This window comes from Cinclus cinclus, chromosome Z (assembly GCF_963662255.1).
Source record: "Cinclus cinclus chromosome Z, bCinCin1.1, whole genome shotgun sequence".
Classification (NCBI taxonomy): Eukaryota; Metazoa; Chordata; class Aves; order Passeriformes; family Cinclidae; genus Cinclus; species Cinclus cinclus.
The window spans coordinates 53,366,624-53,383,598 of NC_085084.1; the positions used below are offsets into that span (position 1 = coordinate 53,366,624).

Consider the following 16,975-nt stretch of genomic DNA (forward strand, 5'->3'; position numbering starts at 1 on the left):
CTGGAATGCCTTTCATACATAGATGTGTAGATAGAATTATATATTCTGCATGTTTTCCTGGTTGGAAACTCCTTTAGAAGCAGTAGATGTTTGCAGTGACATAGCTGTCTGCTCTTTTCAGGCCTCAACCTCTTAGAAGGGCAATCCCGACCCATCACATGGCAACACTTCCAAATTGTAGACAATGATGACATCCAAAATGTTCGCTTGGTCACGGTTGATGGATTACAGCATGGGCGGCTGTCAGTGAGAGGTAGGTAATTTCAACTCCAGAGACTGGAAAAATCTCCTCTATGATAAAACAACAGCTCTGCTCCCTCTGCTGACCACCTTCCCCTGCTACAACCATGATAGACATGGTTATTTAAACAGGAATGTTCAAAAATTCAGTATTTAAACCTTTGCTTTCCTGATATACATTTACACTCCAAAGGTGAACTTTTAAAGAAATCAGCTATGCATTCATTGAGAAACATTATTTAGGAGAAACACAGTCAATACATTTTCTGTTCTTACATTTTTGCTTGCAGATGTTAAGGAATGCCAGCTGATTTTGATTTGTTGGCAAATACAGACAACACTTGGATATAGTTGTTACTGGCAGCTATAAGGTTTATTTTAAAAAGTGGAAATTAAATTAGAATTCTACCTCATTAGCCTTCTGCATTACCAATATTACTATTTTTGTTCTTTGCAGGGTGGGAACATGTTGTCCCTATAAGTGCTGAGTTTTTTGATAGACATAAATTATTTAAAGAAAAGGTGTTGTTTTGAATATATCAAACAGAAACTATTCAGAAGTAAACTTAAATTCAGAAAACTCCTGACAAAGTAGTCCAGTTTCTGCAGATCATCCTCCTGCAAGGTTACAGACAGGAACTGTGCACTGTCAGCAGTGCTAGGTGGGTTCAGCCCCAAATACAGTGTTAGGGGGACTGTGCACCCAGCCAGGACCCATCTCTTGGTGGCAGTCCTGCCCTTGCATTCTGAGTTCAAGGGTTTCTCAGACTACCACGCACCAACCAGGGGTGGATATTTTATCTCCAGTGACTGCGCCTTACTCTCTTTTGTCTGTCCTCATAGGCACATGCCAAGGAAAACATCACCACAAGTCTCGGCAATTGTCTTTTTTTGGTAAAATCTTACAGGAATGCTTGGCTTCTTTTCTTGGTGGCCCTGAGGAGATCATACGTTTTAGTGCTAGCTCACAGTTCTTGAATCCTTTTACTTGCCTGAATATTTGTCTGTATGCATAGCATTTCTAGTGAAGCAGAAATGTCATGCATACATTTTTTTGTCGTAATTACAGACAATAATGTCAGTATACCAAAATCCCTGCTTCCTTATATTTTACTTGAAATAAATTCCTGATCTTTAATTATAAATACTGTATTTTTTCATTCTTAAAATACATGCAAAATGCTCTGATAAGAAAACAGAAGTTGAAGTGGAAACAATCACAGTTAAAAGTCTTTGATATCTCCATTTACCTTTAGTGGCATTTGGAGGATTTTCTCTGCTGTCATAGTTGTACATATTGCATTCTTATTAGCTCTTCCAACCCCTAAAATCTTGTTTTTGATAGATGAAGTTACATTTGATTTTTCTAGTTAACAATACATTGCTAATCTCTCTCCCTCAATAATCCTCATATTAGTAGAAATATACTTTTCTCCGCTGAACCATGCATTTTTGATGTATTTTCTTCCACTGTTTTGACAGGAGGGAAAGGATTCTTGTTCACCGTCTCAGACATTCAGGCTGGAGTTGTTTGCTACCATCATGATGACAGTGATTCTACTAAGGACTTTGTGGTATTTAGAATTTTTGATGGCTCCCACAGTATTCGCCATAAGTTTCCAATAAATATCCTACCTAAAGATGATAGCCCTCCATTTCTGATCAGCAATGTGGTCATTGAAGTTCACGAGGGACAGACGATCCTGATTCAGGGCTCCATGCTTCATGCTTCAGACATGGAATCCAGTGATGATTACATACTATTCAACATTACCAAGCCATCACAGGCTGGAGAAATCATGAAGAAACCAGGACCAAACTTGATAGGTAATGAAGCACATCCACAAAAGCACACTTTTCTTTGTCCCCTCCTTTTAAAAAATCAGTAAATGTTACAGTCAGACACTTTATTTTGGCTCAGGACAAATAATGAAAAATTTGTTCTTCTTTCACTGTAGTGTAAAACCCCATCACTAATCAATGTTGGTCTCTGCACTAGGATAACTGTCCCTGTGTACATAATTTATCCTGTAATTCTTCCATTCTGAGTCCATTTTACTACAGTACTTTTCTATGGAAAAAGTATTGGGCTTGTCAGGAGTTACCTGCAAGGATCTGTGACAAATTAGTAATTATGCTAGATGATGAGAAAACTCTCCTTCCATGTAACAGCCCAGAAATTCCTGTGCTAGACTGTAGAGGCTGTTAGACCTACAAATTCTCTTCTGACTTTTGAACGTAGCTTTCAGACTGTTTGTTGTGTTGCTTCATTTTTTGAATCATTTTTAGGTGACATAGAAAATAAGTTGTTGGTGGTCTTTGGAGAATGTGGAATACAATGGGAGAAGATTCCAAAGGACTTGCTCCAGTTAGGGTGAAAAAGAGGACATTATACTTCCCCAGTTTTTTGCACACCTAATGCATAACTTTAGTGTAGCAATAAAATAATGGAGTGTTCAATGGAAGATGTATTCTTCATTTCAACAGGGTATTCTGTCAACAGTTTTCTTCAGAGGGATCTGTTTAATGGAATGATTTATTATCATCATTTGGGAGGAGAAATATTTGAAGACTCCCTTGAGTTTGTGCTATGTGATAGCCATGACCCTCCAAATCTCTCAGAGCCACAGGTATGAAATGGAAGCATCTTTGCAGTTTCCTGAATTTTTTCTTCAAATGGCTGATATCTTACAGATTCTTACAGGCTTTCAAATAAAATTAGTAGAGATTTTTTTCTGATGACAGGCATCACCACAGAGCTCTTCAGGGCTATTTCTTCTTGCTTTCAATGGGGTAATACTCTCCCTGACTGTATAGAGAAAAGTTAATTGAGAAAACTTCTTCCTATGCTATAAAATGAAACGTCAAAAACAAATTGCAATTGGAGACAATAAAAAATAATTAAAACCCCTCCTGAAGTCAACTTAGAATAGACTATTTTTTTCACTCAGGAGTCCAACATACTGAATTTAACTTTGAATTGAAAGGGAAACCTCTAAGATTCGGAATCTTTGCCTTTAACTGCTATATTCCTCCATTACTTATGTGTTGATGATATGGCATAACAGTATCCCGGAGTCCACTGACCCACTTCTGCATGGATGTTAGTAAACAGCTACTTGGGAAACTCTCTTACTGAGAGGAATGGCTGATGATTCTAATGTCTCCCCAATTCCAGGTGATGATGGTTCACATTATCCCTGTGGATGATCAGCTACCCAGAGAAGCTCCAGGAGTGACTCGTCACCTGGCTGTTAAGGAGACTGAGATTTCTCATCTAACTAAGAAACATCTCCACTTCATAGATGTGGAAGAGCAAGACAGGGAGCTCACATACACCATAACCACTTCCCCATTTTTCTCTTGTACCCATGGGTAGGTGCAACCTGATGTATCTTTCAGGTAGGACAGGGGAATAACCCATGTAAGAGGAGCAGCCTCAGTGGCAGTAGCATACTTGTGCCTTAAATTCTTCATCTATTTGTTGAAAGTGCAAGTGACAATAGCTGGATGCAGCTCTCCGTTTGATGGTAAAGGGTAAGCTACAGCCTGAAGCAACAGAGTAATGCACAGAGTATAAGAAATAGGTAATACATAGTTGAAGAAGAAATAAGAAACAGGGTATCTTGTGAAATATTTTCTTTCCTTTGGTTTGATATACATTTTACACTGACTTGTGGGCTCCCATATAGCTTCATGCACAAGTCACAGCACCTCTCCTAGCTGTTAGAATGGGGCTGACCTGTGCCATCCCCAGACTGAGGACAGGAGGTACTACAGCTTTTTCAAGAATATGTATCAGGCACTCCTGACTGTGAAGTAGGAAGATGTGGAGCACAAAACAGGCAGAATATGCTGTGGGAGCAAGTGAGGTATATAAAGAATGGGTGTAGTACCAGTTTATATCACTGGGGCTGTAATCTCATTAGAGCGTCATCAACAATTTGCTAAATGAAAGGTTTTAAATCCAGACATTGTACCATTTAAGCTGAAGATCAACACTTCCAATTTTGACATCAAGCAGCAAAGGATCATTATGTAGTTGGGGGAGAAGGCTGTTTCCCTAATCAGTCAAATAGCCACATGATTATCCAGTTTGCTGGTTACTGCTGTTGGAAAGCTAGGTTGCTGGAAACCAGCTAATTTCAGAGTTTATAATATGAATGAAACAATAAATAATCATTTTTTCTACTTATAGATAAATGCAGGTGTGCAGGTAATAATACTATGCTAAATTTGACTTGCAGGTGGTATAAATGGTATCTGGGGTGTATAGAGACACACTTGCAGTAATTCCAGAGCTTGCTTATAAGTTATGAGATGATTTTTCATGATCATCATGAAAAGTATTTCTTTTGGTCAGTTTTCTGTGTTAATGTTTACATGAATAGCAAGTATGGAAGAAAGGGAAATGTTTTTTCTTTCAATGCAGCTGGAAGTGAGAAGCTAATTTAAAATGCAAGATTGAACTACATGGATATTTTTCTTGTTCTTTGGTATTGATAGCCAAGATGTGACACACATAATTTTGTGTAGGTACTCAGATGCTGGGAAGCTGTTTATGGTGGACACCATCCCCAAACTGGTCAAGGATCCTGCTGCTCTTCCACTACGGTCATTCACTCAGGTTTGTTAAGTTACCTGATATCATAATGGATTCTAAACAACTTTCAAAAGTTACAAGTGTACAGCTTTTATTTGACAGGAAAACAAGAGATAGAAACTGAGGAGCAGTACTATCACAAGCTCTGCTTAAGAAGCTCAAAACTCTGCTATTCTGACACCAAATTTTAAAACAAATGTCTGTCATGCTTCAGTTTTTCTATATGTAAACACAAATGTCCTAAAACCAGCAGCCGCTAGAGTTGCTTGGGTAGGCTGAATTTGGCTTCATATGATGAAAGAGGTATACAAAATGTGGAAGTAAGACCTTGAACAGTTTCCTGCTTCATCTCAGTGTCTCCACCAGTAGATGTAGTACAGGATGGAACAGGCCAGACCAGACTTTTGTCAGGATTCTGTAGATCAGTTTTCATGCTTTTGTAGTTTACAAAATTATTATTACTAAAGTCCTGTTTTATATCTGTGTGTTTATATCTGTATGGTGTGCTGTATGGTTAAAGTTGCACAATGATCATTGCACTACCATAATGGGAACTCTGACCCTACAGATCCTAAACTGTGTGCCCAATATGGGTATCTGGATGCACGATTTTGGTGTTCCTATCACTGGCCTGTCCTTGTCATGAAACACAGGGCATGCAGTTACTATTCACACTGATGTGGGCAAATTCAGCTATGGGAGATGTTATCTTTTATGAATTGTGAGTTTTTTTTAAAGTCACAGTTAGAAAAGATCCTGGACTAGCAATTTTAAAGACATCCATAAAGAAGTTCAGGCCATCACCTCTGCTATCACTTCTAAACCACATCTGTATTTTTTGCTGTGGATTTGAGTACTTGAACCTGTACTCATCTAATTTGTACCTAAAGATGCAATTTAATCAAAGTATGGCTAGTACCTTAAGAGTACATGCAAAATTTCTGAAATTTATTTTGATGGCTGGGTAACACCTAAACAGGGGATGATAAAGGTCCCTAAGGTCATGGATTATGGGTACTCCCATTATCTCCTCTTACATGCACCCCTCTTCTCTTTTTGTAGCATGCTGTGAACTATATGAAAGTTGCTTACATGCCTCCCCTGCAGGACATTGGACCTGAACCTCAGCAAGTCCAGTTTATTTTTTCTGTCAGCAATCAGCATGGAGGCACTTTGTATGGGATCTGTTTCAATATTACAATTCTTCCTGTGGACAACCAAGCCCCACAGGTAGGGTGGTGGTGAAAGTGAGAAGGAAGGACTTGGAAATTGCTTTGGGTAGATATGCAGAGGAATGTTCTGATTTTACTGGGATAAAAAAATGAATTTTCCATGGGATCAGGGTTTCAGAGTCTTGCACACAGCTTGCATTGGGATAGAAGGTAAAATCTGGTGAATCTGCAATGTCATTTTTTTGTGCTAGGATGAGGACAACCTCTGGCATCTACATATCTGTGCAAAAACATGTATGCTGCTTCTTGGTTAGCAAAACTGAATCCCTATATTTTGTGTTCCTTATTGCCTATGGAGGTCAGAAGCCTCCAGGAATGGGATGAGAACAACGATGCAAGGATGCACATATTGTAGCCCATTGGTGGTAATTTCCTTAGCAGAGAACAGTACATCCTTTCATACTTTTTTTTTTTAATAATATCACACATCCTTATAGCAGAGCAAATGGGAATAACCCTCTTCCGTGTATGTTTAAAGGTGCAGCAGCACAGACAGCTCAGCAATTCTCCTCCTTGCAGGTTTTCACAACCTATTTGAGAGTGGAAGAGGGTGGCATGACCCCTATTACAGAGGGACACATTCTCATCTCTGATGCAGACACGAAACAAGAGCATCTCTTCCTGCTCCTGCAGAGGCAGCCACAGCATGGGATAGTGAAGCTGCATGACATTCCCATGAATGGAGGTGACAGGCTTTCCTGTGAGGATCTGCGTACCCTGGCAGTCAGGTGAGAAGAGTGGTGGCTGTCTTTTGTAGTGGCTGAGGCTCTCAGTTGAATGAGCTAAAGCCTGAAGTGTGTAGGGTGCAGAGGCTAGCAGTGTTCACTGTAGGTCTGGCAGAGCTGTTCCAGGACATGACTGCTGGCTGAGCCTTGGGATTGCAATGTCACTATGAAATGAGCTATTGTTTGTCCAGGAAATGGGAGTCAGCATGCCTGCTGTAAATAGGTTTCTCTATGAAGTGCTGCTCCATGCAGGTGAGGAGACAAATTCTATATTCAGCCATCTGAAGAAGGCACTGGTGCTAGCTTTTTTCTTTTAAGGAAGTTGTGTGTTTTATTAAGCTTTGTTAGCTTACAAAAAAAACTTTTGCTAACACTGATTGATGTAAAGAAGAAAATTTTGCTTCTTTATTTGTGGTAAGAACAAGACACAACACATGGATGCAGAGTTAGAACTCCCTGGCTCTACTTCCATCTGTTTAGAAAGTAGGCACGTAACACAGTGGTGACATACATATTTAGTAAACCTCACAAGCAGCTAGGGTGACAAAGCCTCAGGAAACCTTATTCCTGACTGATGAATGGTTTACTTTGGGGGTTTTCTTCCTGTAGGAGACCCCAAAAGCCCTTTGGAAAAACTCTGATTCAGAATCAGCAGTGTTAGGTGGACACAAGGGAGTAGCTTGTTATGCTGGGAGGGAAACACATTGTAGGGTATGATCAGAAAGCATGGATTCTTTTTATCTGTGAAGAATTTGTGTAGCTCTACAATCTTTTTTTCACAGATATCATCATGACGGCTCTGAGACTCTCACTGATGATGTTTTCTTTGCAGCCACAGATGGCATCCATTTTGTAGAGTTCATCTTGCAGGTCAAGGTCAGTGTGTTGTGTATTTCTGAGAGCAATTGTCTGTGTGTAGGCAAATGGTTCAAATGGTTCAAGGACTTATGAAAATCCTTTCAATACCTTGGAAACTGGAAGATAATGGATATGTTAGGCTTCCATTTCAACCCTACGTTTCAAGTTCATGTGGCAAATTTGAGAGGAGCTTTGATTTGCACTTTGTACTTAAACTATAATTATCTACTTTGGTTTACTTATTAATTCAGCTGGATTCTTTTTGCTCACAGAGAAAGCTCATGTACTCTGACACTGGCATCATGCTGCTAGTTTGAGCTGCAAAGCGGTGCACTAAAACAACTGGCTTCCACTGAAATGAACAATAAGAAAATCTTAAATTATTTTTCTGATTAGGTGTTGCCTGTGAATGATGAGCTACCTGTTATGCAAACAGGCCTTGCTCCCGTGCTCCACTGCCTGGAGGGTGGAGAAGTAGTCCTCTCCTCGGAGTACATTTACGCCACAGACGCGGACAGCAACGACATGGAGCTGATGTTCATACTGGCCCGCCAGCCCTACCACGGGACAGTGAGGAAAGCTGGCATTGCCGTGGATCGTTTCTCCCAAGCTGATGTCATTGCTGGTTTAGTCACATACAAGCACACTAGTAAGTGAGCTAAGGACAGAATTAGAATGAGAGGTGGTCGGACAAATATTAGTGAAAAAATCTTAACCTGAATCCATGCTTTTGCAGAATTCCCATGGGAACTTCTTACAAACCATGCGCTGTGGCTAGGGAAAAAAATAAACTGGCATTAAAAAAGAAGGCTGATGATAGACAACTACCAAATGTTTTAATATGTTCTCCAAATCCCTGCTTGAACTGAAAATTATATTCAAACAAGTACATGAAAGCATCATAACCCTGGAGGAACACTTTCACTGTTGCTGACAAAGTATCTTGTACTTTTTGGACAAAATTGTTATTAAGTACAAACTAGAGTATTTTGATGTGTTTCATGACAGTAAAAAATCCCTGTGGTACTTCTTGCTTGCGTCTCTAATCTAGAAGGATATCTACTTTGGACAGTTCACAGTCATTCCATACCACAAGATAAAGGAAGTTCTGACTTTCCTCATGAGAAACACAACATTAAAAAAATGTTATTTTGTGGTTAGCACCATTTTTATAGAAAATTTACTGGCAGAAATCAAGGGCTGGTTAACCCCCTTTCTTACTTAAATTTATCCTTTCATTGGGATTAAAGAAGTACTATTTCTACATCTCTGAATGACAGCTCTAGTCTTTTTTTCCCCCAAACACTCCGGTTTTCTGTTTAATTATTCTGTAATTTTGTGTTACCTGGGAGAATAGATGTGATATTTTCAAGCTTGGCACTGTCTAAAATGAACAGCTGGTATTTGAAAAGAAAGTACTCAAATGTGGCTACCAACAACAGACTTTTTTTCTGCATTCTAAAAATATCACAAACTGTATTTCAATGACAATGTTTTGCAGGGGAAATGAAGTTTTACCTTCAAGGGTGTAGAGTTTGTTGTTTTCATTTCCAAATTTCTTACATTAAATGTGCTGCCAGTAGGTATTGCAAGAGAAGTCTGGGAGTTGCTGCCTTTCGTTTCTGGCTGCTTATTAATTTTATCTTGTAGCAATGCAGGACACAGGCTGCCAGAAGTGCTGACAGCTGGAATACTCTGAGCCACAGATGCTTCTTGCAAGGAGTGGCAGTTCCCAGTCCTGTATCAGCCCACATTTTAAATGTGATTACATACTGTCATAATATACAGTACCATAATAAAGTACAGCAGTAAAGGACAGCCCTTGTTATAGTAAATTTTGTAAGGATAAGAAGCATATAGGAGTACATGCATTATGTTCTATATTAAAAAGTTTTCTCTTGGAAGAGCATGTATATTACCATTTGTCATAGAGGAACATGTACATGAAAGAAAGATTTTCCTACATTCTTTGAGAGGGAGTGCAGAAAAAACACCTTTTCTACATAATATATATTTTGTACATACATTAGTGTACAAAGAGCAGAATCTTGAGGAGTATTAGCCATTTTATGATGATGTAAAATAATATAATAACATTAAAATTATAATATTATAACTATTATAACAATACTAAGACTCTTTTCTATGTTCTCTTATTATATCATAGAAATGAGCTGATTAAAATTAATTATAAGCAACAAACCAAATCTCTAGCCAAACAGCACCCTCACCAGCCAGAATTCAGAATTCCAGTAATTTTGCTGTTGCTTTCTTTTTCTTCTGACTTGGTACTGAAGACTGTTCTTGAAGTACAAAAATTAGTCTTCACAAACATTTGGTAAATAATTTCTTATGAACCATATTATTTTTTCCCAGGTGATGAGATTGGCCTGACTCCTTCCATGGAGATCTTAACCTTGATTGTCTCTGATAGTGAGGCTGGCCTAGATGTGAAAGACTGCTGTTATGATGGACCTCCTTCTCCTCCAGTTTCACGTGATGATCCGTTTCCTGTCTATGACCTTAACATCACTGTACTTCCAGTGGACAACCAGCCTCCAACAGTTGCAACTGGTGAAAGCTTCCTCTCTCTATAGCTGTACCTAGTGGGTTTCACAGTACTGTAATGGCTGAAGACTCAGGCTTTTTTGTCACTTGATTTTTAGCATTAGAAATAGTTGAAATCAACATACAAAAGTTTTGGATCAGGATTTCCATCAGTTTTATTTTCCTTGGCTTGTACAGTGCAAACACCCAATCCAGCTGCCAGGGCAAGTATGAGCTTGTTGCTCCTCAGCTGCATGTTTAAAGCATGTGGTTAGAGATGAGAGTGGTCAGATCTGCTCCCCACCATGTCTACATGCTAATTGCTGCATATGTAAGCTATGTCTAGGTAAAAGTCATCAATATCTTGTCCCTGAACTGAACTTATGGCCCAACAGGTGTCAGGTTTATTCAGGGCAAAAGTATAAACATAAATAGAGATATTTATTTGCTTTCATGTGTAGAGTAAAAATCAGAAATTCGGGTCTTACATGAAGGGACATACTCATTGCTACCTATGATACTTGTATTTAATTATTTTAGCAAATAAAGACAAAAGCTATGCATTAATAGATGTGAGGCCCAAATTTTCACAAGTACTCTTCAGAATCTAAGAAACTCAGTAAAAATGGAAATAAGAGTTGATAGTGTGCATCTAGTCCAACTGCAGCCCTTTGTGTAAAATTTGTGTCAGTTTCCAGGGTTTTTTAGTGTGGTCTGTGGTATATATACTAAAAGTATGCTTTCCATATGCTTGTGTTTTTCCGTGTCATTTGTTCGTAAGTATCAGGTATATGTTATGTATCTCAGAGAATATTTAAGCATATGTATGAGTAGTTTTGTAATTTGCAGGCACTCACCCAAGTAATGTTCTGGAAATGAAGCATTGTCCCAGCAGGGAAATTAAGCAGTGATGCATGAAAATTTGTTCATTATGAGCAATTCTTAACAGTTCTCATGTAATTAATGCTCTGACAAACAGAGGTAACAACTGTTTTTGAGCAGTATATAAACCTTAGCTAATCACTTAACCAGTAAAATTATTTCAAAATCCCCTCCTTCTCTACTTCTATGAAGGCAAAAGCAGAGGTGTTGGTGAAAGCAGAGGAGAAAACATTAAAACAAAACCCCTCAGTAATTCAGTATTTGTTGTATTTCGCCCCTTAGTTATGTTTTCCATTCTTATTAACAAAAATAATAGTAAAATGAGCTCATGACAAATAATACTTAACATGCTTTTTGTGCACAGGTGCAAGCTTTGTGGTGGAGGAGGGCTCCTCAGCAGCCCTTACTACCAATCATTTGTTTGCCACTGACCCTGACACCACAGCAGATGACTTAGAGTTTGTGCTGGTTTCTCCTCCCCGGTTTGGTTACATTGAAAATATACTGCCTTCTCCTGGGTTTGAGAAGAGCAACACTGGAATAAGCATAGGTAAGTCTCAACAACTTATGATAATCAAACAGGGGCTTGGAGAAGGCTTTGCAGTGGGCTCTGGTGGTGCAGGTTCAGGTGTGGGCATTAATAGGAGATTATTGAGGAACGCAGGTGCTGGCAAATTAAGAGCAGTGGGACTTTGCAGGGGGAGTTTAAAGGGAGACTGAAGCCCTGAAAATGTGAAGAACTGGCCCTTGAAGTAAGCAAGGCAATCCTTATTTTATGCACCCAGCCGAGATCTGTTAGAAATCATGATATGAGACATTAAACTGCTCTCCCTGCCTTCTTCAATCCCCCATGAAAAGCTCCAGCGTCCCTTCACCTACCCATCTGTCAATTAAATACAGTAGCCTGAATCCCACATTAGTTTCCAAGGCAAAGTTACAAAAGTGATAGAGATGGTGTTTCACTTAGGTGGGGGCTTCCGTCGTCCACTTTCAAACCATGTAAGGTAGTTTTACCCTCAGCAGAACAGACTCTCATATGCTTTGTAATGCTACCAGCTTTTACCAGCATCTTCAGCTGGAAACCTGCAATCACTGAGACTTTAAGTTCTCAGTTTTGTGGTCTGTCAGTCAAATAAAGTGCAATTAGAATAATATAATCATAGAATAATTGAGTTCAGGAAAAAAATCAAGTCCAGCAATTAACATAGCACTATCAATCTACTGGACTTCAGATGTTTTCCTACCTGCTATTTGAGTTAGTTTTATGTGGGCTCAGTTTTGCAGTTTTTCTGAACTGAAAAGTAAGAAGATTCAGTCCCACCTGAAGAAGAATGGTGCCTTTTTTGGGGGGAAAAGGCTTGTGTCCTGCAGTAACATGTGTAATGTCATTCCTACAGCCAGAAAATTACAGAGAACTTAAAAAAATCAAGCTATTTATTCATTGAAAAAAGACAGTTTCAATTTTTTAAAATTATGGATAAGACTAGAAGGCATGAAAGTACTGTGCTAACTCATTTTCTGTTTAAAATGCATAGGTTCATTTCAGCTGAAACACCTGAAAGCCATGAGTATAAACTATGTTCAAGCCAGGCACTTGCAAATGGAGCCAACAGAAGACAAGTTTGTACTTTATGTCACTGATGGGTTGCATCGCTCAGCAGAGACTCCGTTTTTTGTGCTAATCAGCCCAACCAACGATGAAATTCCAGAATTCATAGCCAGGAATATTACTGTAAGGAAATAAGAAAATGCTAAAGTAGTCATAGAACTACTTTAACTAGAAGCCACTCCTTAATATAAATAAGAACATTGTCCTGATACCTGTTCCTCTGCCTATTTCCCTTACTTTGTGTAGTTCAGACTACTTCAGGAAAAATATCAGGAAAATATAACCCTGTAAGACCAAACTTCAGTGGGATAAGAGCAGCGCATAGCTCTTGGACATTTGCATTTAAGTGAAAAGAAGGGCTCAAATCTTTAAACAAATAAGTCACCTAGAAAGCAGAGAGATCTTTAGGCTTCTTATGCATTCTCAAGAGCTTTCACATTTTTTAATAGAGTATTTTTTTATATTTCTGGCATAGTTTCTCCCCTTTCTGTAGACTGTTTTTAGTATAAATAACTCTGTGAGCACAGAGTGTAAACTTACTGTAAAGTAAAGAGTGGATGTATAATTTAAACACATCTATATTTTTAGATACCTTTATGTATTTAGAGGTTTTCTTCTTTTGCATTTCTGAGCACTAGATTTGACATTGACTTACTTGATGTATTGTCTATTAATTTGGGCAAATACGATCGTCTTATCTCAACTTCTCTCTTCATCACTGTAATCACTTACTTTCTTCAGTCTTTTAAACTGGTTGAAATCAGTAGCTGGTTAAAAAACTACTGGGAAAGGGGTGGATGAATCAAGAGATACACTTGTACCAAAAAATGCCCTACTCATGAAATCATGCTAGAATATTATTTTGTCTTTTAATGTATTTTATTTAATGTATTTTCTTTACATTCAGGTTCAGGAAGGGGAGATGAAGGAGCTGGATCTGTCTGTTATCAATGCAGTTGATCTGGATATTCCTCAAGACCCTCTGGTATTTGGGGTTGTGCAGAGGCCCTTGTACGGGTTCCTTATCAATGGTGTTCATGGCAGTGATGTTCTACACTATAAAGAGTTAATTAACCATGATCACCACAGCCATGGGTTGCTTGTTCATGACTTTTCCATGGAGCTACTGAGGAGTGGTAGGTGCAGCATTCTTCTGATAATGGTCTTTCATTCCTTTAATGAGGCAAGTGGCACACTAAAGAAATCTTCATCATTTATTTATTCACTTGCCTTATGGGTATTTTCAAGATAATGTTTAGGAATGGAATTTGTCTTATTTAATGCTATTCTTGTCTATTGATTTTAGGAACTGTCAATAAAATAATCCTGAGAGACCTCTGTATCAAAAACAGTAGTAATATGAGTAGAAAAATCATCTCTCCTGAAAAAAACAAATAAAGGGAATAATGTGACATCATGTAACATCATTGAACAGATTTGTAAATGTTTACAACATGTAGAATAGAGAGGAAACAAGACTGATTTAAAAACACATTAGCTTTTCATGGGGTTAAGTATTTCTTCAAATGATCACAACATCATAGAACATTTTGGGTTGCAAGATATCTTTAAGGGTCAACTAGTCCACCTCCCCTGCCATGGGCAGGCACAACTTGCACTGGAACAAGTTGCCTAAAGGCCCATTCAACCTGACCTTGAACTTTTCCAGCATTCCACAACCACTCTGGAAAAATTGTTCCAGTGTCTCACCACTCTTACTGTAAAATGTTTTGTCCTTATGTCCAGCCTAAACCTACTCCTGCCCCTTGTCATGTCACTACAGGCATTGATAAAAAGTCTCTATCTTTCCTATAAACCTTCTTTAGATGCTGAAAGGCTGCAATATACCATATGTCTAGCAAGAAATGTACAAACTAGGGCTCCACAGCTTGGCATGATCAGCCAGTCTGTTTTAAAGCAGCAAATCTATTTCAAGTACATGTAATGAAAATGTCTATTTAACACTGAAGAAACATACAAGGAATATGGTTGATTCCTTCCAACTGTGGCTATCCAGTGAAACATCTATCAGTATAAAGAGGGGAATGAATTCAAACTTGTCACTCAAATTTCAGTTAAGCCCTCAAAACTGGAGGAAAGATTTGTTGTCTCTGCCTGTCTAATATGAACCTCCATAAATATCAGGTGTCCACCCCAAATTCTTCTGCCTTCCCAAGTCTCGGTTTTGACTTTCTTTCTTGTTTTTTTCCTTTTATAATCCATAATGGAGAACAAGCCACCTTTGGCCTAGAACTTCTGATCATCCATGATCATAGATTCTGGAAGCTGTCAGCTGTCCTTCCAGCTGTCCTTCCAAAGGAAGGAGGATTAGTTAAAGCACAGTGAAATATTGCCTGGTAGTCTCATCCTCCTTATGGCTCCCATCAAAGTGATTTGGAATAAGGAGAGAAGAAGAAATGTACCTTTTTCAGATTGACAGACACCCCTTTTTTGGATAGTCACTCCTTGCTTAGGTCAGCGTGGTGACCTTGAGTCAATAGAATGATGCTAGACCACTGAACAGCAGTGGCTCATCAAACTCATTTTCTGATAGCTAAGGTAAGTTTGTTGTTCCCTTAGCATATGGGGACAGGAGATGGAAGGAAGGTGATTGAAGAAGAGTGAAATGATGAGAGGGATTTTGCAAGAGTCAGATTAAGTTGTTCTTTCCATTTCTCTTATTCTCCCTCTCCCTCTGTTCCTCTCTTATTTTTCTCCCCCTTCCTGCCTCACATAGGAATGAAGCTGATGTACATGCATGACAACTCCGAAAACTTCGCTGACAGCTTTAAAATTCAGCTATCAGATGGAAAACATAAAGTCCTCAGAATCATTTCAGTAGAGGTCATTCCAGTTAACGACGAGAAACCAGTGTTGAGCAAGTAAGTCACATGTTCCTGTTTTTGACAGTGGGATGTGTTCAGACAAAATGAAGGAAAAGTGAACAAAACACCAAATAATAGAATCATACAATTGTTAAGGTTAGAAAAGGCTGTGAAGATAATCAAGTCCAACCATCAGCCTAGCATCCCACTATGTTCACTGTTAAACCACGTCTTTGGTTTCTGATGCAAAGAGGAAGCCATAACTAGTAACAGACTAATATCAGTAAAAGTGTGTCTATGTAGATCTCTATCAGCCCATTTAACAAAAAAATTTTACTGTAAGAAGAGCATGCTTAGTGTTGCTCTATATTAAGCAAATAGAGGAAAAATAGAAGTGTATGGTGAAACATGTTTGTTGTTTTCTTTAATAAGTTGCTTCAAGGTGTTTGCCAGGTGTTGTACCTCTGTTGAACACTGACCACCATGGTACCATTTTTCTTTCCCCTGAGACAAACACCTGCCTAAAACACCTCTCTGAAAGCAGCCCTGGATTTTGGCATGAGAGGATCCACAAGGTTGAAGCAGAGGAAGGGCTTTCTGGTTATAATTCTCTTATTTTGTGTTCTAAAACACTTTTTCTGTGCCATAATTCAACTACTGCAAAGGCACACGCTAACTTCCCTTACGCTTCAAAGCTTGGAGTTGTAAATGAATTAGACATGATCAGAAATTTCTTGGCAGACCATTTATAGATAGGCAGCTGCCTGCAAGAGAGCCAAACCTCCTGGACATTTTAAAAAGGAGCTCATCCCTTGGGATCTCCAACTGATGACTTTTCACAGAGCATCAGGACCTCCCTACTTGTGACTGTTTTCCAGCCCCAGACAGGCAGATGGGAAGCTGAGTCCAAAGGTTTTGTGGATATAGCTCTGAACCTCTAAAGTTTGCATTTCAGACTCACAACATATTAAACAGACTGCCTCTAAGGAGGGAATTTCTGATCCCTCAGGGTATTTGGCCTACTTTCAGATCAGAGTTACATGCAAATAATTTTTGATGTTATTTTTTTTTACCAGGTAGAGCTTTCTGCAATAACAAATGTTAGCTTCTTAATTAAAAGATTTTCAATGACCTCATAATGCTAACATAAGAGAATGTCAATTTTCAGTTAAAATAAAGAGTATCATTTATATATGTATATCAAGTACAGATAATTACTGGTAATTGCCTATTTGCTCCTCACATGCTATAGCTTGATCTGCCATTTTCCACCCTCTCTGAAAGAAGATGATGAAGTGCAAGAAGTCAAGTGTTTTTAGCTCTCACCATTTGCCATTTCTGTGGTGAGCAATAGCATAGACTGAAACATCTACTCCCAAAATAGCTATTCCTTTATAAGAAGTTACTGCCTCTTGCCTGTTACTCCTCCACTGAGATGAGGTGTGCTGCCAGTA

General features: G+C 38.7%; 1 protein-coding gene across 2 annotated transcripts in view; it reads left to right on the forward strand.

Moving 5' to 3' along the window:
* The window catches only part of FREM1 (FRAS1 related extracellular matrix 1), a 55,985-nt gene that overhangs the window by 11,070 nt on the left and 27,940 nt on the right, over positions 1-16,975 (forward strand). For both annotated transcript variants that reach the window (XM_062513176.1, XM_062513177.1), the window contains exons 7-20: positions 122-253; positions 1,723-2,067; positions 2,728-2,870; positions 3,419-3,615; positions 4,777-4,867; positions 5,906-6,073; positions 6,595-6,803; positions 7,583-7,676; positions 8,055-8,307; positions 10,035-10,232; positions 11,452-11,637; positions 12,623-12,819; positions 13,604-13,832; positions 15,434-15,578. In XM_062513176.1, the coding sequence (XP_062369160.1) occupies positions 122-253; positions 1,723-2,067; positions 2,728-2,870; positions 3,419-3,615; positions 4,777-4,867; positions 5,906-6,073; positions 6,595-6,803; positions 7,583-7,676; positions 8,055-8,307; positions 10,035-10,232; positions 11,452-11,637; positions 12,623-12,819; positions 13,604-13,832; positions 15,434-15,578 (2,587 nt within the window). The remainder of the gene's footprint in view (positions 1-121; positions 254-1,722; positions 2,068-2,727; positions 2,871-3,418; positions 3,616-4,776; positions 4,868-5,905; positions 6,074-6,594; positions 6,804-7,582; positions 7,677-8,054; positions 8,308-10,034; positions 10,233-11,451; positions 11,638-12,622; positions 12,820-13,603; positions 13,833-15,433; positions 15,579-16,975) is intronic.